Genomic DNA, 25,100 nt, shown 5'->3' with positions numbered 1-25,100 from the left:
AACACTAGACCTGGAGACTGATGGGAGCGGCAGCGAAAACCGATGAAAAAGCTGAAAGGTGAGTATGAGACGGAGGCAGGGGACTTAACATTTAAAGAGCCACTCCAGTAGTGTAATAAAAAAAAATACTGGATTGGTGCTTTACATTTCAGTTATGGAAGTGACAAGGTATAAGCACTGGATAGGGTCCATTTCCTAAAGCCCCCATAAATGTATTTTCAGTGTCTTTACCACAGATGTATTTTTTGCTTACAGGATCCTTGTGAACAATTAAGGATGAAGATAAAAGTGGAATTTTTACAATGTAAGTTTACAACATGAGTTATAATGGTGAATAATGACTGAATAATTGTCATAATTGCAGAAGATAGCAACAAATCAATGGCTTGGAGCTTAGTGGCAATGATCCACATGTTGACTTCCCACTAAAAGCTTGAATTGCTGATTTTCTTTCCACGGCTGAGCCAACACTGGATGTCATGTGGCTCTTGGGGTGTTACCACAGTGATATGACCACAACAATGCAGTCATTAAATCTTTATTTCACTTGCATAGCAACTTTCCAATGTGAAAGTCATGTGTCCACACTGAGGCATGAAGCTTTCATTACGGATGGATATTGTTCTGCACACAACACAGCCAGTGACCCTTACAAACACAGAGCTCATTTAGATCTCCATTATGAAGGATGCATGTGGTTCTAGTTATACCTAATTCAATTGGTATAATGGTTTCAACAAATTAAACATATTCCATGCATATTAACAAGTTACACAGTCTTCACATATATAGTCATGGCCGAAAGTGTTAGCACCCTTGAAATTCTTCTGGAAAATTAAGTATTTCTTCAAGGAAATTATTACAATTACACGTGTTTTGTTATACACATGTTTATTTCCTTTGTTTGCATTACAACAAAAAAAAAACAGCAGAGGAACAAAGGCAAGTTGAACATCATTTCACAGAAAACATCAAAAATGTGCCATACAAAATTGCTGGTAAACAACTTTGTTTCAAGCATGTGATGCTCATTCAAACTAACTTATGACAAGTAAAAGGTGTGGGCAATAGGAAAACTTCACCTGAAACTACATAAAAAATTAACTTAAATTTGCATTGTGTGTCTGTGTGTGCCACACTAAGTATGTAGAAAAAAAAGAGGACAAGAGAAGTATGATGACTTGAGAATCAAAATTGGTGAAAAATATCAACAATCACAAGGTTACAAGTCTGTCTCCAGAGATAATGATGTTCCTTTGTCCATGGTGCGCAACATAATCAAGAAGTTTACAACCCATGGCACTGTAGCTACTCTCACTGGACGTGGACGGCAGAGAAAAAATGATGAAAGATTGCACTGCAGGATAGTCCAGATGGTGGATTAGCAGCCCCAATCAAGTTCCAAAGAAATTCAAACTGTCCTGCAGGCTCAGGGTGCATCAGTGTCAGTGCAAACTATCCATCAATATTTGAATGAAATTAAATGCTATGGCAGGAGACCCTGGAGGACCCCCTGCTGACACAGACACAAAAAAATACACTGTTGTTTGCCAAAATGTGTGTGAGTAAACCAAAATCCTTCTGGGAAAGCATCTTGTGGACAAATAAGGCCAAATTGGAGCTTTTTTGTAAAGCACATCATTCTACTATTTTCCAAAACTGTTGTGAGGCATACAAAGAAAAGAACACAGTTCCTACAGTCAAATATGGTGGAGGTCCAAAGATTTTTGGGGGTTGTTTTGCTGCCTCTGGCACTGGGTGGCTTGACTGTGTGTGCAAGGCATCATGAAATCTGAAGATTACCAAAGGATTTTGGGCCACAATGTAATGCCCAGTGTCAGAAAGCTGGATTTGAGTGCTAGGTCATAGGTTTTCCAGCAGGACAATTACCCCAAACATACTTCAAGAAACACCACCCTGGCACTGGGTGGCTTGACTGTGTGTGCAAGACATCATGAAATCTGAAGTTTACCAAAGGATTTCGGGCCACAATGTAATGCCCAGTGTCAGAAAGCTGGATTTGAGAGCTAGGTCATAGGTTTTCCAGCAGGACAATGACCTCAAACATACTTCAAGAAGCACCCAGAAATGGATGGAAACAACGTGCTGGACAGGCTCATTACAAGACAGAACTGATAGTGATAACTATAACCTATCGCATGAACAGGACATGTTTTATTTACTTGCAATTATTCTTTGTCTGCAACAACATCCCAAATTTTCTATGCATCTACGGAGCAGTAATGCTACGGGTACAGTTGAAACTCTGCTGCAATGTCGAAATTGGAGAAGACTTCAATCAAAGCCGTATAACCCCTTATATTCAATCGTCAATAGGAACTGTAGCATCTAAATGGTTAAACAGAGGTAAGGAACTCCTAGTATCCCCATTGCACCACAGAGAAGGCCCCCCTTCTTGGTTATACTTGTACACTTACTAGGCCTTGTTAAGTAGGCAATGCCTAATATCATGTCTGTGAATGTTAGGTTTAGGTTAGGCATCACATGTCAGCTTTTATACTCACAGGTGAAACATGATCCGAGTCCTTCTTATTCACTGTGTTGGATCATATTTTGGACAATGTGTAGGTTTTTACAATCCCTCTGAAATCCATTTACTTGTAATCGCTATGCGATTTTAATATTTAAACATAGTTTTCCAAGGAAATGATGCTCAGTAGTGTGTGTGGCCTCCACGTGCCTGTATGACCTCCCTACAATGCCTGGGCATGCTCCTGATGAGGCGGTGGATGGTCTCCTAAGGGATCTCCTCCCAGACCTGGACTAAAGCATCCACCAACTCCTGGACAGTCTGTGGTGCAACGTGACGTTGGTGGATGGTGCGAGACATGATGTCCCAGATGTGTTCAATCAGATTCAGGTCTGGGGAACAGGCAGGCCAGTCCATAGCTTCAATGCTTTCATCTTGCAGGAACTGCTGATACACTCCAGCCACATGAGGTCTGGCATTGTCCTGCATTAGGAGGAACCCAGGGCCGTCCGCACCAGCATATGGTCCCACAAGGGGTCTGAGGATCTCATCTCGGTACCTAATGGCACTCAGGCTACCTCTGGTGAGCACATGGAGGGCTGTCTGGCCCTCCAAAGAAATGCCACCCCACACCATTACTGACCCACTGCCAAACCGGTCATGCTGAAGGATGTTGCAGGCAGTAGATCGCTCTCCAAGGCGTCTCCAGACACTGTCACGTCTGTCACATGTGCTCAGTGTGAACCTGCTTTCATCTGTGAAGAGCACAGGGCGCCAGATTTGCAAATCCTGGTGTTCTGTGGCAAATGCCAAGCGTCCTGGCTGTGAGCACAAACCCCATCTGTGGACATCGGCACTCAGACCATCCTCATGGAGTCGGTTTCTAATGGCTGGGCAGACACATGCACATTTGAGGCCTGCTGGAGATCATTTTTCAGGGCTCTGGCAGTGCTCCTCCTGTTCCTCGTTGCACAAAGGCTGAGGTAGCAGACCTGCTGCTGGGTTGTTGCCCTCCTTTGGCCCCCTCCACATCTCCTGGTGTACTGACCTGTCTCCTGGTAGCTCCTCCAGCTTCTAGACACTACGCTGACAGACACAGCAAACCTTCTTGTCACAGCTCGCATTGATGTGCCATCCTGGATGAGCTGCACTACATGAGCCACTTGTGTGGGTTGTAGAGTCCGTCTCATGCTACCACGAGTGTGAAAGCACAACCAACATTCAAAAGTGACCAAAACATCAGCCAGAAAGCATTGGTACTGAGATGTGGTCAGTGGTCTCCACCTGCAGAACCACTCCTTTATTGAGTGTGTCTTGATAATTGCTATCTGTTGTCTATTCCATTTGCACAATAGCATGTGAAATTGATTGTCAAAGAGTGTTGCTTCCTAAGTGGACAGTTTGATTTCACTAAAGTTTGCTTTACTTAGAGCTATATTCTTTTGTTTAAGTGTTCCCTTTATTTTTTGAGCAGTGTATATATATTTTAAAATGCGCGCGTGTCCAGCCTCCCGTGACGTCACGGCTTGTGATTGGTCGCGTCGCCCATGTGACCGCGACGCGACCAATCACAAAGCCGGAACGTAATTTTAAAATCCTGAAGGACCTGAAATTACGTCACGGCTTGCTGTGATTGGTCGCGTCACGGCCACATGGGCGGCGCGCGACCAATCACAAGCCGGGACTTCACGTAAGGAGGTTAAAGCGCGAATTTTAAGCAAACAACGCTGCCGGTTCCCTCGGTGAGGTGCAGGCTGCGTCGGACAGGTGAGTATAGCAATATTTTTTATTTTAATTCTTTATTTTACACATTAATGTTGTTTCGATACCGATACCCGATAGCACAAAAGTATCGGATCTCGGTATCGGAATTCCGATACAGCAAATATCGGCCGATACCCGATACTTGCGGTATCGGAATGCTCAACACTACTCCTGAGTTAAAACATTATTATTGTTGTTTCTAAATGATTATGAACTTGTTTTCTTTGCATTATTTGAGGTCTGAAAGCACTGTTTTTTTTTTTATTTTGACCATTTTTCTTTGTCAAAAAAAAATACAAAATTTATTGCTTGGAAATTCGGAGATGTAGTCAGAAGTTTATAGAATAAAAGAACAATTTACATTTTACTCAAAAATATACCTATAAAGAGAAAAATCAGACAAACTGAACATTTTGCAGCGGTCTCTTAATTTTTGCCAGAGCTGTATATTTATACAGTATATTAGATACAGATCGATAGATAAATAGATAGATACAGATCGATAGATAGATACAGATCAAAAGATAGATATAAAAATGTGAGCAAGATATATCAGTGCGAAGTAAGGAAGGCGTTCCAGCTCCATAAAATTCAAATGCTTTATTTCTCCATTAAAAATTGGTGTAGTACAAACAGTCCTTGCCTTAGCGCAAAAGTCCAAGTACAGAGTACATGCGACGCGTTTCGATCGTACCCGATCTTAGTCAATGCATGATTTTCTAAGATTTGCAATGATTGTTATCTAGTGTTCATGGACCAATCCAGTGATCAGTGCTGGTCACATGATTATTACCACAGGTCCTGAACACATGAACTTCGCCGCAGCTGCAGAAATTGCACACAAGTGTGGTTAAAATACTAAATGACAGATCATAAATATACATACAAAACAATCAACAATGCAAAAATTAATACAAAGATAAATTCAAAGAATAAGAATGGAATAAATTCAGCAGTAATGGTACATAATTTCATTTTTACGATTCAGGCCAAATGGATATCTGGTTCGCAAATTATATATCCAAAAAGCTTCTCTGGTTAGAAGCTGTCTTTTGATATCTCCACCCCGCTGTGACAGTTTAGTTTGTTCTATACCCTGGATTGTCATCATAGATGTATTACCTGAATGACACATGATAAAGTGTTTGGCAGCAGCTGATATATTTTTACCTTGGATATTAGTGCTTCCTAGGTCCCTTAAGTGCTCTGTGAACCTAGTTTTCAGCTTTCTCGTAGTGCACCCTATGTATGACAAATTACATTCTCTACAGTCAATTTTGTACACTACATTCTTTGAGTGACAATTAATAAAAAATTTTATTTGGAAAGTTTTATTTTTATCCTTATCTTGGAATGTGTTATTTGTTAATGCGTACCTGCATGTACTGCACGCAGTGACACCACATTTGTAAAAGCCTTTACATTGCAACCATGTACTAGAAGCCGGCTGTGATTGAAAGAGACTAGGTGATAAAGAGCTGCCAATAGTTGGCGCTCTCCTGGCCACAATATTGAGCCCATCTTTGAGAATATCTGATAGTAAATCGTCTTCCTGCAATATAGGTAACCTTTTCAATATTATATTTTTAATTTCGTTGAACTGGCTGCTGTATTGGAAACAAACATATGGTTTCTTACTTTTACCTTCTCTTTCTCTTTTATTCTCCCTATCTAGGGTTAAAAGACTATCTCTAGGTTTTTTATCCACTATTTTTTGTGCTCTATTTAGGGTCCAGTCAGGATACTGTCTTTCTTTTAGCTGCACTCTTAAGCCATCAAATTCCTCCTTTTTAGATATTTCACTACTACAGTTTCTCTTGTGCCGTGTATATTCTCCCACTGGAATTGACTTTATAGTATGTTTGGGGTGGCTACTCCTCGCATGTAGCACAGTATTCCCACTGATGGGTTTTATGTGCGTCTTGCTGTCAACAATCTGATTTTCTACCCCCATCAAGTCTAGATCTAAAAATGAAATAGTACTTTTATTCCATTTGTGGGTGAATTTAATACCAAAATCGTTGCCGTTGATGTATCCAATGAAATCCGGTACGGCAGATACATCGCCACCCCAAATAATTAGGGTGTCATCGATGTATCTGCCGTACCAGACCATGGACCCGGCAAAAGGATTGTTCACACTGTAGATATATTTGCGTTCCCAATACGCCATAGTCAGATTTGCCAATGAGGGAGAATACTTAGCCCCCATTGGAACGCCTGTCCTCTGCTCATACACCGTATTTTCAAATGAAAAAATATTGTGTTTTAGAAGAAAAAAAAGTGACTTGCAACACATAATTAATTAGATCCTGGGTATAGGAGCTGAAATTTTCCAAGTGATCACGTAGCGCTTCCATTGCCAGGGTATGTGGTATGCATGTGTACAGTGATATAACATCACAGCACAACCATGAATAATTTTTCTGCCATATTTTATTTGAAAAGGTTTTGAGAACTTCCCCAGAATCTTTAACATAGCCTGGTAATTTAACAACAAGGGGTTGTAAGACGGAGTCCACCCACTCACAGAGATGTTCATTCATTGACCCTATACCCGACACTATGGGTCTCATAGCCGGCAAACCCACTCCTTTATGCACCTTAGGCAAACCGTATAATATGGGCATTTTGGGATTGGGAACATATAAATAATCAGCCTGCTTTTTACTAAGGACACCCAAACTCAAACCTTCATTTACCATGATATTTATTTCCTCATTATATTGTTTAGATGGATTGCCTTTCATTTTACCGTAAGTTTTATTATCCATTAGTAATTCTAACATTTTTTCTTTATAATCTTTTATGTTCATAATTACTATCATGCCCCCCTTATCACTTTTTTTAATGATAATATTTTTCATTTCTTTCAGTTCCCTGAGGGCTTTTTTTTTGTCTATATGTGAGGTTGCTCTTGTTTGTTTTAGTAATATTGTCTTTGAGATGTTTTAAATCTTTCTCCATCATTTCTTGGAATTTATCCATGCATTCCACCCTGGACTGGATAGGGTAGAAGTATGGATTTTTAGTGTTAAGGCAAGCAGACTGATCATTTGGTGAAAACCCTGTTGCACCCTGTGTGGACAGATCTTGAAGACATACAAGCGCTAATTGCTCACTGAAGTCCATATGTGCAAACTCATTAACCCCCTGTTTTTCAGGTTCTATGTTTCTCTCCTCTTCACTGTTGAAAAAATGTTTTTTTATTGTAAGATTACGGATAAATTTGTTCACATCCATAATAGTTGCGAACAAATTAAATTCAGTGTCGGGCACAAAATTTAACCCTAAGGACAACACATCCAATTGATCCTTCGTGAGTTTTGATGTTGAAAGGTTAATCACATTGCATTTTGTTTCCTTTTCTGCTTGCCCTTGTATCTGGTGGTCATTCTCGGCATGCTTTTTGTGTTTTCTGCCCCCCCGTCTTTTCCGTTTTTTGGCGGTTTGTAGAAAGTTCTTCTATTTTCCAACGTATTGTTATCCAAAGATGCATCTGACGCACTTAAATTGGCATCTGATGATACAAATCCAACTTGCGATTTGCCAAGCGGTTTTCTGTGTGCTGAACTAGTTTTTAATATGGATCTCGGGGATTTATAACTTCTGTCCCACTCGCCCCACTCATATACTTTGTCTGAGGCATAATCTTTCAGATCCCTTTCAAATTTCCGTTTTTTACGGTCCATAATTTCAATTTCCAGCACACCGATATTATCTTTCATTTTTTTCATTGATGATTCATACTGTGAAGAATTTTTAAACTTGTCAATGGTGATGGTGATTTCTTCAATATTTTTTTGTACTTCACCAAGTTTTAACTCTTCATGTTTCACCAACAATTTCATCAGATTTAGTGAGCAATTTGTTAGGATCTGATTCCACTCCTATACCCAGGATCTAATTAATTATGTGTTGCAAGTCACTTTTTTTCTTCTAAAACACAATATTTTTTCATTTGAAAATACGGTGTATGAGCAGAGGACAGGCGTTCCAATGGGGGCTAAGTATTCTCCCTCATTGGCAAATCTGACGATGGCGTATTGGGAACGCAAATATATCTACAGTGTGAACAATCCTTTTGCCGGGTCCATGGTCTGGTACGGCAGATACATCGATGACACCCTAATTATTTGGGGTGGCGATGTATCTGCCGTACCGGATTTCATTGGATACATCAACGGCAACGATTTTGGTATTAAATTCACCCACAAATGGAATAAAAGTACTATTTCATTTTTAGATCTAGACTTGATGGGGGTAGAAAATCAGATTGTTGACAGCAAGACGCACATAAAACCCATCAGTGGGAATACTGTGCTACATGCGAGGAGTAGCCACCCCAAACATACTATAAAGTCAATTCCAGTGGGAGAATATACACGGCACAAGAGAAACTGTAGTAGTGAAATATCTAAAAAGGAGGAATTTGATGGCTTAAGAGTGCAGCTAAAAGAAAGACAGTATCCTGACTGGACCCTAAATAGAGCACAAAAAATAGTGGATAAAAAACCTAGAGATAGTCTTTTAACCCTAGATAGGGAGAATAAAAGAGAAAGAGAAGGTAAAAGAAAGAAACCATATGTTTGTTTCCAATACAGCAGCCAGTTCAACGAAATTAAAAATATAATATTGAAAAGGTTACCTATATTGCAGGAAGACGATTTACTATCAGATATTCTCAAAGATGGGCTCAATATTGTGGCCAGGAGAGCGCCAACTATTGGCAGCTCTTTATCACCTAGTCTCTTTCAATCACAGCCGGCTTCTAGTACATGGTTACAATGTAAAGGCTTTTACAAATGTGGTGTCACTGCGTGCAGTACATGCAGGTACGCATTAACAAATAACACATTCCAAGATAAGGATAAAAATAAAACTTTCCAAATAAAATTTTTTATTAATTGTCACTCAAAGAATGTAGTGTACAAAATTGACTGTAGAGAATGTAATTTGTCATACATAGGGTGCACTACGAGAAAGCTGAAAACTAGATTCACAGAGCACTTAAGGGACCTAGGAAACACTAATATCCAAGGTAAAAATATATCAGCTGCTGCCAAACACTTTATCATGTGTCACTCAGGTAATACATCTATGATGACAATCCAGGGTATAGAACAAACTAAACTGTCACAGCGGGGTGGAGATATCAAAAGACAGCTTCTAACCAGAGAAGCTTTTTGGATATATAATTTGCGAACCAGATATCCATTTGGCCTGAATCGTAAAAATGAAATTATGTACCATTACTGCTGAATTTATTCCATTCTTATTCTTTGAATTTATCTTTGTATTAATTTTTGCATTGTTGATTGTTTTGTATGTATATTTATGATCTGTCATTTAGTATTTTAACCACACTTGTGTGCAATTTCTGCAGCTGCGGCGAAGTTCATGTGTTCAGGACCTGTGGTAATAATCATGTGACCAGCACTGATCACTGGATTGGTCCATGAACACTAGATAACAATCATTGCAAATCTTAGAAAATCATGCATTGACTAAGATCGGGTACGATCGAAACGCGTCGCATGTACTCTGTACTTGGACTTTTGCGCTAAGGCAAGGACTGTTTGTACTACACCAATTTTTAATGGAGAAATAAAGCATTTGAATTTTATGGAGCTGGAACGCCTTCCTTACTTCGTTATGTATATCCATCTTAGTCCAAGATGATGTTCCGTGCACCTGCCTGGATTGGTGAGCTGGCTGTGGCTTCTTATAGCCTTTTCTTTTTGCACAAGATATATCAGTGCTTTGCATGTGTAGTAGCGAGGTGATAGTTGTGGGGGCTTGAATTCAGCTTTGTATTGACATCAAGCCCAGGGTTCAGTTATGGAGATGGGTCTATAAGACACCTCCATTATAAATCCCATAGTCATATTGTAAATAAAAAAAAACCTGAATAAAGTCCATTATTTGAAGTGTCTTTACAAAAACACTGACAATTGTTTATTTATTAAGAATAAAAAAGCAAAGTTATACTTACCTTTACGCCCAATTCAAGCCAAAGTCCCCTCTAAAATGATTAAAATAATAAACAACCATATCCCTTACCTGTCCCCGACGTGAAAATAATCCCCCGATGCATATGTCCCATGTAAAAGAGTTTAAAAAAATAAACAATCATATTCCTCACCTCTCCAATGAGATGATAATAATCCATTTTGTCCATAGACGACTCTAACTCTGCTACATCTACTTGGCATCCTTAACACTAGCATGATGCAAGCGTTCAGCATGTCAGACAGCATAGACACTGAGCTGTGCGTGCTTGCGCAGCTCAGTCCCTTGCAGTGCCTTGAGAAAGTTGAGCAGAGCTCACATCCAGAGAACTCCATTCACCTCAATGATGTCACCGCGAGCGCCGTGAGAACATTCCCACGGCACTCTCGCTGATGACATTGAGGTGAACAGAGTTCATTGGATATGCACCCTAGTCAGATCTAGAGTCATCTATGGTCGTTGGAGAGGTGAGGAATATGGTTGTTTATTTTAACTCTTTTACAGGGAACATAGGCATTGGAGGATTATCTTCACGTCGTGGACAGGTGAGGGATATGGTTATTTATTATTTCATTCTTTTACAGGGGACATTGGTTTCAGTGGTTTGGGCATAAAGGTGAGTATAACTTTCCTGTTTTATTTTTAAATAAACAAACAATTATCAGTGTCTTTATTTCAAATAAAGGACTTTATTCAGGATGTTTTTATTTACAATATGAATATAGGTTAGTAATGAGAGCATCTTATAGATGCCTTGTCATTAGTGATAAGAGAGTGTACTCGTTGCTTGGGTGGTCTCCGAGTATTTATGACTGCTCGGAGATTAAGTTTTCATTGCCTCAGCAGCATGATTTACAGCTATTAGCCAGCTTGATTACATGTGGGGATTACCTAGCCACCAGGCAACCCCCACATGTACTCAGCCTGGCTAATAGCTGTAAATCATTCAGCTGCCGTGATGAAAACAAAATCTCCGAACACTAACAAGCACTCGGGAGGTCACCCAAGCGTGCTCGGGAAAACCCGAGCAACGAGTACACTCGCTCATCACTACTTGTCATTATTAACCTCTGGGCTTGATGTCAGCTGTCATTACAAAGGTGACATCAACCCCCTCAACTATCACTGCACTTGCCAACATACCAGGGCAAGTGGGAGGAGCGAGGCTAAACACCAGAACTGGCCCATCTTATGGATGCACCTTTTCTGGGGCGGCTAAGAGCTGATGTTTTTAGTCTGAGATGGGGCCAATATCCATAGCTTTTTCCTAGCCTATTAATATCAGCCCGCTGCTGTCTGCCTAGCCTTTGCTGGTTACTAGTTATAGGGTAACCCTACGTCATTTTTTATTTAGGTACCCCATTTTAATTAACCAGTAAAGGCTTAGTAGACAGCTGTGAGCGGATATTAATAGCCTGGGAAGCTCCATGTGTATTACCCCCTTCCCAGGTTATAAACATCTTCCCCCTGCTGTACGCTTTCCCTCTGCTGGTTAATAAAATTTCAGGGGATCCCACATCATTTTTTTCAGACATTTATTTATTAGTTAAATACATGTCAAGCTGTGATTTTACTGAACGCAGCTTATGAAATGTTGGGTTTTCAAGGAGATGGGTGGGTAAAACTCGGATGGCACTTGCATAGTCCAAGTGCAGTGTGATTTTTTAATCGCACACATTGACTTACATTGGCGAATCTCGTCCAATATACGAGGACGATCGCAGCATGCTGCAATTTTTTTCTCAGTCCGATGTGAGCTGAGAAAAAAAATTGCAGATGAGCATGGACTCATAGATTAACATTGGTCCGAATGCAATACGACTTTTTATTGGATTGCACTTGCCCATTTTTCTTGCAAATGAGTATGAGCCCAAAGGGCTCTTTCACACATCCGTGTCTCTGGTATGGGTGGTGACAGTTTTTACATGTTCTGGAGACACTGACACACCTAAACCCATTTAAGTGAATGTGTCTCTGCACATGTCATTGTCTTTCCACGGACCTTGTGTCCTTGGGCAAAACACTCTGACATGTCCATCTTTACCATCAGCATGGGCCACAAAAACATCCCGCACACGTGCACTCAGACGACACACTGGGATGTCATCCGTGTGACACGCACCAGGGCCAGAGAAGAAGCGGTACAGTAAGTACTGTTACCTGGCGCCGGGTGCTGAAGATGGCTTTCATCATTCTCCCCTGCTCTGCCAGAGATCAGCACGAGCAGGGGAGGATGATGAGAGTTGTATTCAAGTGAGAACAATTACAGCAGGCGGTGGCTTTTGGGACTATTACTTCCATCAGTCTACACCTGCTGCCACTAATAACAGTGACAGCAGGAGCGGCTGATGGGAGTATTCCTCACCTGCCGGCAGCGCTATAAATAAATAAATGAAAAACCTGGTGTGAGTTCCCCTCTATATTCTATAACCAGCCAGGAAAAACTCACAGCTGGGGACTGCAACCCTCAGCTGTCAGCCTCAGCAAGGCTGGTTATCAAGAATAGAGGGGTCCCCACGCTGTATTTTTTAATTCTTTAAATAAAGAATTTAAAAAAACTGTGTGGGGTCCCCCCATTTTTGACCACCAGCCTCAGCACCGTGGGAAAAGCCAGTGATGAGGTCACCGCAGTTCAAGCTTAGTGTCTTCACAGCAGATTGCTGTGAAAAATTCTCACGGTGATCTGCTGTGAAGACACTGAGCTTGAACTGCGGTGACCTCATCACTGGCTTTTTCGCACGGTGCTGAGGTTACCTCAGTTCAGCCCTGCTGGGAACATAGCCTCACTCACCAGAGGTAACCACGATGATGTCACCGCTGGTCAATGATGCTGCGCTCGCAGCTTCTCATTCACCAGTGTTTCTCAGCCTGGATGGTCGCATCTTGGCACCATCCAGGCTAAAACTATTTATCCCCCAGACATGGATTATGGCATGGGACAGAACTACGAAAAGGTGAGGGATATTGCTGATTTTTTATTTTTGGTTTATTACAGGAGATGAGGGCTTCGGTGGAATTAGGCATTTGGTGAGTATAACTGTGTTTGTTATTTTTAAATAAAAATGGAAAACTGTGTTTTGTTTTATTTCTAATAAAATACTTTATTCTGGCTCTGTCTTTATTTACCATGTAGCTATAGGATTAGTGATGGATAGGTGTCTTATAGCACCTCTCCATTATTAATCCATGGGCTTGATGTCACCTTACAATACATCAACCTCACAAATATAAGCCTCACTTGCCACCGCTACAGAGCAAGTGGGAAGAGTCAGGCAAAGTGCCAGAATTGGAGCATCTAATAGATGTGCCTTCTCTGGGCAGTTGCAGACTGCTATTTTTAGGCTGGGAGGGCCCTATATCAATGGCCCCTTACCAACTTGAGAATTCAAGCAAGGTTGGTTGTTATAAATGGGGAGCACCCCACGCCTTTTTTTAAATAATGATTTAAATTATGAAAAAAACAGCATGGGGACCTCTCTATTCTCGACAAACAGCCTTGCTAAAGCTGACAGCTGAGGGTTTCAGCCCCAGCTGTGAGCTTTGCCTAGCTGGCTATAGAAAATGGAGGGGAACCCACACCGTTTTTTTTAAATTATTTATTTACAATGCAGGAGCCGGCTGATGAATCAGCCGCTCCTGCTGTCACTGGTATTAGCTCCAGCAGGTGTAGAATGTCTTTAAAGGATTTAGAGTGCTACAAGGGCCAATACATCTGACCAACATGCAGGTGGGAGTCCAGGTCCAAATTTTCACACCAGGGTCCATTGAACTCTTGCTATGCCATTGCTGACAGTGCAATGAGTGGTGACTGTAACAGCTCCCTGTATCACGCTGATGATTTGAAGGAAGTGTCTACAGTGAGAATATAAGCAAATATTCTCCCTGTAATCACTGCTCCATTAAAGAAACATAATCTTAGTTCTCTTTACTTGCACATTAACCCTATATCTGCAGGTAAATTACTTTTCTGGACATGACATGTTCCTATTAATACAGTACAATACAAAACATTTTTATATAAAAATTTTAATTTTATAGATTGACGTTTCGGTCTACTTACTGCAATCTTTTCCTTTCACTGGATCTGGCAATCCAACACATTGTTTTTCTGAATTTGGTATAGCAACTCTCCACCTAGATCCAGTGCTGTCACATTCTGTGTATTCATAATGATAGTCCCCCTGAAAAATCCAATCATAATCTGGTTATAGCAGCACAGTATGCTAACAGACAAGTATATGAAGAAGTCCAATGAGTACAATACTATGGAAACAGAAGAACTCCGTCACTTATCAGGTCCTTATTTTACTGCCACATTATATTCTACAACCAATATGCAGTTTGGCATGTAGTTATGGGTACATTATAAAACATGTCACTTTTTTACCTGTTTCCAACCACGTTTTTGTTACATTTAACAACATTATGTTATAAACCAAAAAATATATCAGTTGTCAAACTAAGGCTGGAGTCACACATGGCGTAAGACAATACGCCACGTATTATACGTCCGTACTACGGCCGTAATACGGAGAAATGTTCCCAAAATAGTGATCCGTAGGCAGGGTGTGTCAGCGTATTTTGCGCATGGCATTCTCCGTATGTAATCCGTATGACATCCGTACTGCGAGATTTTCGCGCAGGCTTGCAAAACCGACATCTAATGGATTTATGTGCTCAAATGTTCGGGAAAACATATATACAGTATATATATATATATATATATATATATATATATATATATGTCATTGAGACACATATATATATTCTGTATTTAGATTTCATTCAGCGCGATATCTGTGAACAGCCGGTAATTCAATTGCCGGCTTTTCATTTCTCCTGCACAAACCCGACAGGATATGAGACATGATTACATACAGTAAACCATCTCATATCCCTTTTTTTTTTGCATATTACACACTACTAATGTTAGTAGTGTGTATGTGCAAAATTTCAGCGCTGTAGCTGCTGAAATAAAGGGTTAAATGGCGGAAAAAATTGGCGTGGGCTCCCGTGCAATTTTCTCCGCCAGAGCGGTAAAGCCAGTGACTGAGGGCAGATATTAATAGCCAGGAGAGGGTCCATGGTTATTGGCCCCCCCGTGGCTACAAACATCTGCCCCCAGCCACCCCAGAAAAGGCACATCTGGAAGATGCGCCTATTCTGGCACTTGACCACTCTCTTCCCACTCCCTGTAGCGGTGGGATATGGGGTAATGAAGGGTTAATGCCACCTTGCTATTGGAAGGTGACATTAAGCCAGATTAATAATGGAGAGGCGTCAATTATGTCACCTATCCATTATTAAGCCAATTGTAGGAAAGGGTTAAAAAACACACACATTATTATAAAGGATTTTAATGAAATAAACACAGCGGTGGTTGTAATAATTTATTGTTCTCGCAATCCATTTCCAGGCCCTCGCTTGGCAAAACAATTAACGCACAAGATACATACCTTCTGATGTCAGATCACGTCCCACGAAGTAATCCATCTGAAGGGGTTAACTAATATTACAGGCAGAGCTGCGATAAACCACTCGCTCGTGCCTGTAATCCCCCGGGTGCTGAAAGGAAAGCAGTGATCTGTACTTACATTGAGTCGCGGTGATGCGCCCCTGCTGGATGTTCTCATGAACTGCAGCCTGGGAACTTTTTCCCACGCTCCAGGTCATATGAGGACATCCACCAGGGGGCGCATTACCGCGACTGAAGGAAATGTAGGTCAATGACCTACATTTCATTCATTCGCCGGGGAATTACAGCACGAGCACCGCTGCATTTAGCAGGGCTCGTGCCTGTAATATTAGTTAACCCCTTCAGATGGATTACTTCGTGGGACGAGACGGTTCACCAGAAGGTATGTATCTTGTGCGTTTATTATTTTTCCAAGCGAGGGTGTTCCTGATGAATTGAGAGAACAATAAATTATTACAACAACCGCTGTGTTTATTTCATTAAACTACTTTTAAATCATGTGTGTGTGTGTTTTTTAACCCTATCATACAATTGGATTAATAATGGATAGGTGTCATAATTGACGCCTCTCCATTATTAATCTGGCTTAATGTCACCTTCCAATAGCAAGGTGGCATTAACCCTTCATTACCCCATATCCCACCGCTACACGGGAGTGGGAAGAGAGTGGCCAAGTGCCAGAATAGGCGCATCTTCCAGATGTGCCTTTTCTGGGGTGGCTGGGGGCAGATGTTTTTAGCCACGGGGGGGCCAATAACCATGGACCCTCTCTAGGCTATTAATATCTGCCCTCAGTCACTGGCTTTACCACTTTGGCGGAGAAAATTGCGCGGGAGCCCACGCCAATTTTTTCCGCCATTTAACCCTTTATTTCAGCAGCTACAGCGCTGAAATTTTGCACATACACACTACTAACATTAGTAGTGTGGAATATGCAAAAAAAAAGGGGATATGAGATGGTTTACTATATGTAAACCATGTCTCATATCCTGTCGGGTTTGTGCAGGAGAAATGAAAAGCCGGCAATTAAATTACCGGCTTTTCACTAACACCGCTGCGTATTTCTCGCAAGTCACACTGCAGGTCCGTGTGGAATCCGTATTTTTCTCGCCCCCATAGACTTTCATTGGCGTATTATTTGCGCAATACGCTGACAAACGCAGCATGCTGCGATTTTGTACGGCCGTAGAAAGCCGTATAATACTGAACCGTAATATACGGCTAATAGGAGCAGCCCCATTGAGAAGCATTGTGCCGTATGTAATGCGAGTTTTACGTACGTAGTTTTTGCGCTCTTACGTACGTAAAACACGCATGTGTGACCCCGGCCTAATGCATTTTAAATTATGTATATCCGTGTTTTTTACATATACATATTGCATCTGTTTGAGGCCTTAAAATAATGGTTTCTCGCATCACACTGCAAGTGTGACCCCGACCCTAATATGAGAAAAGTATAATCTGGTCATAATAAGAAGATATTTTTGCAAGCCAGTCACCGGGAAATATATTTGGCTGTGTTTTCAGTTGATGAGTAACTGAGTAGGAAATAAATGGCCAGCAACGCACGGACTTGTTCCAAATGATTGAGCTACAGTCTGACTGTCTCTGAGTGACTATGCAGTCAGCGGAAGCCAAAGCCGTGTCTGGAAATATCACAACAATGAAAAAGATCCAAAAGATGACACTAGTATCACACATGCCCAAAGATTGGTGTAGAAAAAATGTAAAACGCCCGACTTCTAGGATCGCATTAAAGATAAACGTAATTCAGCCTGATATTGGGGTTAAGACAACAGTCTGACTACTTTTGGGATGAAACCCTGTGCTCCCAGTAAACTATGCCGTAATTTATCTAGATATCTTACTAGGTGCTTTCCTTTATCTTTAATTTAGATATGTGACCATACAGATGTAATAAGAACTCCCCTCAGAACAAAATCAAAGGCAGATTAATTGTTTTGTCCCATTTATACATGGGTTATTGAACAGGATATTATAAACTCTACTTAAACTGGCAATCCAGATTAAATCTCTGGAAAACTTTCAGATTAATGCAAACCAATGAACTATGGAGTAGTCAGGGCAGAGTCGCCTCAACAGGCCGGACGCTATCTCAAGAGGAATATTTACGATACATTCTTTATAGCATTGCTCCCAAACTCCGGTCCTAAAGAGTCGCCATCAGCTCATGCTTTAAGGATTTCCTTAGTATGGCACAAGAGATGGAATTACCACCTAGGCAATACTAAAGAAATCCTGAAAACTTGATCCATTGGTGGATCTTGAAGACTGGAGTTGGGGAACATTTCTCTATATTGTATGTATAGAACATGCACATGATTTACGGATGTCTGAACTAGGCTTGAAGAAGCACTTCCATAAAAGTGTTTATCCTCTTAGTATATTGCAATCATCATATTATATAGCACTATGTACTTACAATTGCTCATTTTGCTATTCTACCCAGCTAATTCTTCTCTTTTTTTCTCCTCTATGTAGAAACAGGAAGTCCCTTGTCCCTGCATTTATCATTCCCTTCTTCAACTCCTGACCCAGCTGCTGCCTCCTCCCTCCTGTCAGCGAGTTTTGCAGTGACTCATACAGGGAAAATTGACCTCCTATTTCCACATAGAGCTTAGAAAGATTCAGCTAGTCAGTTTGTAATCATGTGATGTCATAAACCTAATAGAAAAGAGAAGAATTAACTGGGTAGAAGGACAAAATTAGCAATTGTAAGTACACAGTGCTATATAATATGATGATTGCAATATATTATTGGGATAAAAATTTTGATGAGAGGAGGAGTGCTTCTTTAAGGCCGGGGTCACACCTACGAGTGTGATGAGAGAAAATCGCGTGAGTCTCTGACATCAGTACCCAGCACTGCCGCCGGCACTCGGGATCGGAGCATGCAGCTGAACGCTCCGGTCCCGAGTGCAGGTATTGATGTCAGAGACTTTCACGCGATTTTCTTGCATCACACTCGCAAGTGTGACCCCGGCCTAATAGAAATAGTGATAAAACTATTACTAGAGAGAAGAGTGTTAATTAGGGGCCATTCAGATGCCAGTTTTTTTGAGATACGAAATAAAATGGACTGAGTTTTATTAGTGATTTTCATCAGTGTGCTGTCAGAGTTTTTCACTAATGAGAAAAAACATTTGCTATTTATCAGTCAGTAAAAAATGGACAGCACACAAATCGCATCCGAATGCTGTCAAATTTTTTCACTAAAGAATACACCTGCATTGGCGATTTTGACCCGACACCAGGATCAATATTGACACATCTAAGTGATTTTGCAGAGACCACTAGTCCAAAGGATAAAATTTGACATGTGAGAAGCCCCAGAGATTATCACGGATAGCACTCGCACATGAAAAACTGACATTTGAATAAGCCCTAAATTGTGGACTATAGTAAAAAAAAAAATGGGCTGAAGGCTGAATGTGATTTTCAATTGAAAACAGGAAAAAGCCAGAACAAATTTTAGGCGTGTACAACTAATTCCAGTCTTATGGAAAGCAATGTAGAATTGACAGTGAAGTAATAATGCAGGAAACATATTTCATCACCAGGAAACTGATGAAGGGACACAGATCGCAGGTCCGCAGCCTGCAGGGATCACAGTGTATTCTGCACATTATGGATCGATAGACATGAACTGACGATTTATATCATATTATTTCTATTGTAATTGTAAAGATTTTGCAGTTACACTTGGAAAAGACAAATGGAATAAGTTCTCGAGTAGAACATTAAATCCCACACAAACCCCCCAAAATAACAAAAATACGTGTTCCTGCTATTAACATTTGCCATATACAAATTCTGGTGGGGGCATGGGCAATACCTGGTGAATAACAGCTGTGTGCATGTGTTTGGCTGGCCTCCTTATCACTGCAGCTACATAAGCCTGAATGATGTCTTGTTACACCCCTCCTATTCAAACACCAAACCCCATAAATAGAAGTCTTATCTGCTGATGTGTGCACACATTCCCATTAGTTTGCTTTAGAACTTAATTGACATTCACGCCATATTACAAACTGGCTTCAGCAAGGTTTCTCTGTCTCAGTCACAAGAGATTCCAAAAAGAAAGGCGTTAAACAGTCACACATTTTTCAAAAAGACTGGGGTTAAAAAGTCACTCATTTTTTAAATTTTGTGACTTTTTTGTCCTTAAACCAAACTTTTTGAAAAGTGAATTGCGCTTACATGAAAGGAGGAGTAGTCTAGAGTGGCAAGAGAGATTCCCTATAATTTACATCACAAATGTGATGTGAAAAGTTCCCACGCTCGAGTTCATATGAGGGCATCCAGCAGGGGGTGCATCACCGCGAATCACGGTAACTACAGGACATTCCCCTGCATTACATTCATTCACATTTTACAGACAGGAGCAACTGCATTAGCAGAGCTCCTGGCTGTAAAATGATTTAACCCCTTCAGATGGATTTACATCGTGGGACTGACTGAATGACGGAAGGTATGGGATCTTGTTGTTTTTTTATTTTACCTTTTTTACAGGACGAGGGTCTTCAGGTGGATTACCAGTATAATAAAATATTAAAACACCCTGTGTCTTTATTTCATTAAAATACTTTTAAATAATGTGTGTGTGTTTTATTAACCATTTCGTACTATTAGATTAATAATGAATAGGTGACATAATTGACACCTCTCCATTATTAATCTGGCTTAATGTCACCTTACAATAGCAAGGTGACATTAACCCTTCATTACCCCATATCCCACCGCTACAAGGGAGTGGGAAGAGAGTGGCCAAGTGCCAGAATAGGCGCATCTTCCAGATGTGCCTTTTCTGGGGTGGCTGGGGGCAGATGTTTGTAGCCAGGGTGGGCCAATAACCATGGACCCTCTCTAGGCTATTAATATCTGCCCTCAGTCACTGGCTTTACCACTCTGGCGTAGAAAATTGCGCGGGAGCCCACACCAATTTTTTCCGCGATTTAACCCTTTATTTTACAAGCTACAGCGCCCAAATTTCGCACATACACACTACTAACATTAGCAGTGTGGAATATGCAAAAAAAAAAGGGATATGAGATGGTTTACTGTATGTAAACCATGTCTCATATCATGTCGGGTTTGTGAAGGAGAAAGAAAAAGCCGGCAATTGAATTGTAAATATGCTCACCCGCTACCATGTTCTCCGGGATCCAGCGCCGATCCGATCCTCTTTTGAGTTACGTCACTGCTCTTTAGACTCTCTGAGTCAGAAAGAGGCTCCAAAGACTTACATCGGAAAAGCCACTTCCAGTTCACGCATAACGCACAGAGCATAAAGTGAGCTGGATAGTCTGAAGAGCAGTGACATCAGTGACTAGAAGACGGAACAGCGCTGAGTACTAGAGGAGGCGGCAGTAGGTGAGTATATTATTACACTCACACTACATTACATTACACGGGTTAGCTTCTTTAACCCCTCCATGACCGGAGGTATTTTCGTTTCTACGTTTTCGTTTTTTGCTCCCCTTCTTCCCAGAGCCATAATTTTTTTTATTTTTTGGTCAAAATGGCCATGTGAGGGCTTGTTTTTTGCGGGACGAGTTGTACTTTTGAACGACACCATTGGTTTTTAACATATCACGTCGGGAAAAAAATTCCAACTGTGGTGAAATTGCAAAAAAAGTACAATTCCACAATTGTTTTTTTGTTTTGCTTTTTTACTATGTTCATTAATTGCTAAAACTGACCTGCCATTATGATTCTCCAGGTCATTACGACATAGACATTAAACATTTCTAGGTTCTTTTTTATTTAAGTAGTGAAAAAAAATTGCAAAGTTTAAGGCTGCCGTCACACATTCAGTATTTGGTCAGTATTTTACATCAGTATTTGTAAGCCAAAACCAGGAGGGGGTGATAAATGCAGAAGTGGTGCATATGTTTCTATTATATTTTTCCTCTATTTGTTCCACTCCTGGTTTTGGCTTACAAATACTGATGTAAAATACTGACCAAATACTGCTAGCGTGACGGCAGCCTAAAAAAAAAAAATTGTGCCATTTTCCGATACCCATAGCGTCTCCATTTTTTGTGATCTCGGGTTGGGCGAGAGCTCATTTTTTGAGTGCCGAGCTGACGTATTAATGATACCATTTTGATCTTTTGATCGCCCATTATTGCATTTTAATGTAATGTTTGTGGTGACAAAAAACTTAATTCTGGCATTGACTTTTTTTTCGTTATGCCATTTACCGATCGGGTTAATTCTTTTTTTATTGATAGATCGGGCGATTCTGAATGCGGTGATACCAAATATGTGTATGTTTGATTTTTTTATTGTTTTATTTTGAATGGGGAAAAAGAGGGGGGATTTTAACTTTTATATTTTTTTATTTTTTTTATATTTTTAAAAACACTTTTTTTTTACTTTTGGCATGTTTCAATAGTCTTCATGGGAGACCAGAAGCTGCCATAACTCGATCGGCTCTGCTACATACAGGCAATGATCAGATCATCTGTATGTACCAGAATTGCTGACTTGCTATGAGCGCCGACCACCGGGCGGTGCTCATAGCAATCTGGCAGTGACAACCATAGAGGTCTGCAGGAGACCTCTGGTTGTCATGCCAACCCATCGGTGAACCGTGATCATGTGATGGGCGGATTTCCAGTGCGCTTGCTGGAAGCACGTGTTAAATGCCGCTGTCAGAGTTTGACAGTGGCATTTAATGGGTTAATAGCCACTGGTCGTTCGCGATTCCACCAGCGGCTGTTTCGGGCACATGTCAGCTGTTCAAAACAGCTGACATGTGCCAGGAAAGATGTTGGCTCACCGCTGGAGCCCACATCAAAGGGGGGGTGTCTGACATCAGCGTATTATTACACCCGATGTCGGAAATGAGTTAAAGGGACTCTCTCAGCAAACAATGACTGTTCAAACCAAATACAGGTGCTCGGTGCTCTATGGTGAGAGCAACTAATTAACTACACTTTCCCAGCTGCTCGTTTTCTGTCTCCACCCTTCTCTAGCTCTATAAAGCCAGAGCTATCAATCAAAAAGGGGTGGAGACTGACAGAAAGCCCCCCCGAGCGTCTTTGCACCTTCATGACCAAGCCAAATTTTACAATTCTGACCAATGTCACTTTTTGTGGTAACTCTGGAAAGCTTCAACAGTTCCCACTGATTCTGAGATTGTTTTCTTGTGACATATTGTGCTTCATGACAGTGACCACATTACAGTTGAAGTGACTTTGAGAAGCCTATATGACAGAAAATATCCAAATATGACACCATTCTAAAAACTGCACCCTACAAAGTGCTCAAAACCACATTAAAGAAGTTTATTAACCCTTCAGGTGCTTCACAGGAATTTTTAGAATGCAGAAGAACTAGACCCACATATTTTATTTTCGCAAATGTAACAGGAAAAATGGACCCCAAAATTTGTTGTGGAATTTCTTCTGAGCATGCTCATACTCCATATGAGGGAAAACCACTGTTTGGGCTCTCGGCAGGGCTTGTAAAGGGAAAGCCATTTGACTTTCTGAATGCAAAATTTGCTGGAATAATTAGCGGATGCCATGTCGTGTTTGAAGAGCCGTTGATCTCCCTTACCAGTGGAATCCACACACAATTGCCACCAAATAAATCACATTTTTCCCACAAGAATTTTTTTTACCACAAAATTTAGCATTTTTACAAGAGTAACAGGAGAAAACGGACTCCAAAATTTGTTGTGCAATTTCTCCTGAGTATGCCAATACCCCATGTGTGGGGGAAAACTACGGTTTGGGCACACGACAGGCCTCAGAAACGAAGGACTGACTTTTTGATGGAATGGTCTGCGGATGTCATGTCACATTTGCAGATCCCCTGATGTGTCTAAAAAGTTTCAACCCCTCATAATTTACCCATTTTATAAACTAGACCTCTCAAGGAATGTATCTAGATGTTTGGTGAGCACCTTAAACCCCCAGGTGCTTCACAGAAGTTTATAACGTAGACCCGTAAAAACACAAAACAAATTTTTTCCACAAAGATGTTTTTTTTTATTCCCAAATTTTTTATTTTATTGAGGGAAACAGGACAAAATGGACCCCAAAATTTGTTGTGCAAATCCTCCTGAGTGGAATTTCTTCTGAGCATGCTCATACTCCATATGAGGGAAAACCACTGTTTGGGCTCTTGGCAGGGCTTGTAAAGGGAAAGCCATTTGACTTTCTGAATGCAAAATTTGCTGGAATAATTAGCGGATGCCATGTCGTGTTTGAAGAGCCGTTGATCTCCCTTACCAGTGGAATCCACACACAATTGCCACCAAATAAATCACATTTTTCCCACAAGAATTTTTTTTACCACAAAATTTAGCATTTTTACAAGAGTAACAGGAGAAAACGGACTCCAAAATTTGTTGTGCAATTTCTCCTGAGTATGCCAATACCCCATGTGTGGGGGAAAACTACTGTTTGGGCACACGACAGGCCTCAGAAACGAAGGACTGACTTTTTGATGGAATGGTCTGCGGATGTCATGTCACATTTGCAGATCCCCTGATGTGTCTAAAAAGTTTCAACCCCTCATAATTTACCCATTTTATAAACTAGACCTCTCAAGGAATGTATCTAGATGTTTGGTGAGCACCTTAAACCCCCAGGTGCTTCACAGAAGTTTATAACGTAGACCCGTAAAAACACAAAACAAACACAAACACAAAGATGTTTTTTTTATTCCCAAATTTTTTATTTTATTGAGGGAAACAGGACAAAATGGACCCCAAAATTTGTTGTGCAAATCCTCCTGAGTATACCGATACCCCATAAGTGGTTGAAAACTACTTTTGAGGTACAGTGCAAATGTCAGAAGGAAATAAGAGCCACATTGGAGTTCAGATTTTTCTGGACTGGTTTGAGGGTGCAATGTCACTTCTCATAGAATTCACCTAGGGGTGCAGTGACCATATTGACTCCATAGGTGCATCAGAGAATTTTATACTATTGGGCAGTGAAGAAAAAATAATTACATTTTTGCCACCAAAATTTAGTTTTAGCTCCAGATTTTACATTTTCAGCAAAATGGCACCAAAATTTGTCCCGAAATTTTTTCAAATTGTTGAAATAACCCATATGTGGCTTTATAGTACAGCTTAGCCATACGGCAAAACTGAGGAGCAACAGAGTGCAATTTGCCTCCTGTAGCACAGATTTTCCTAGAATAGTTTGTGGACTCCATATACAGAGCCCTTAAGTGCTAGAAGAGCAGAATCCCCATTCAAGTGGCCCCATTTTGGAAATTATACCCCTTTTGAGAATTTATGTACAGGTGTAGTGATGATTTTTACTCCATGGGTGTTTTACAGAAACAAGCAGCAGTGGATGTTGCTGC

The 25,100-nt window shown here is 40.7% G+C and overlaps 1 protein-coding gene across 1 annotated transcript in view; it reads right to left on the bottom strand.

The window, feature by feature from the left end:
- ELAPOR2 (endosome-lysosome associated apoptosis and autophagy regulator family member 2) overlaps positions 1-25,100 on the bottom strand; it is a 157,455-nt gene that overhangs the window by 104,290 nt on the left and 28,065 nt on the right. Inside the window, exon 2 of the mRNA XM_077264643.1 lies at positions 14,328-14,448. Within this exon, the coding sequence (XP_077120758.1) occupies positions 14,328-14,448 (121 nt within the window). The remainder of the gene's footprint in view (positions 1-14,327; positions 14,449-25,100) is intronic.

This window comes from Ranitomeya variabilis, chromosome 5, assembly GCF_051348905.1.
Source record: "Ranitomeya variabilis isolate aRanVar5 chromosome 5, aRanVar5.hap1, whole genome shotgun sequence".
Lineage (NCBI taxonomy): Eukaryota > Metazoa > Chordata > Amphibia > Anura > Dendrobatidae > Ranitomeya > Ranitomeya variabilis.
This window is presented reverse-complemented; position numbering and strand designations above follow the sequence as displayed.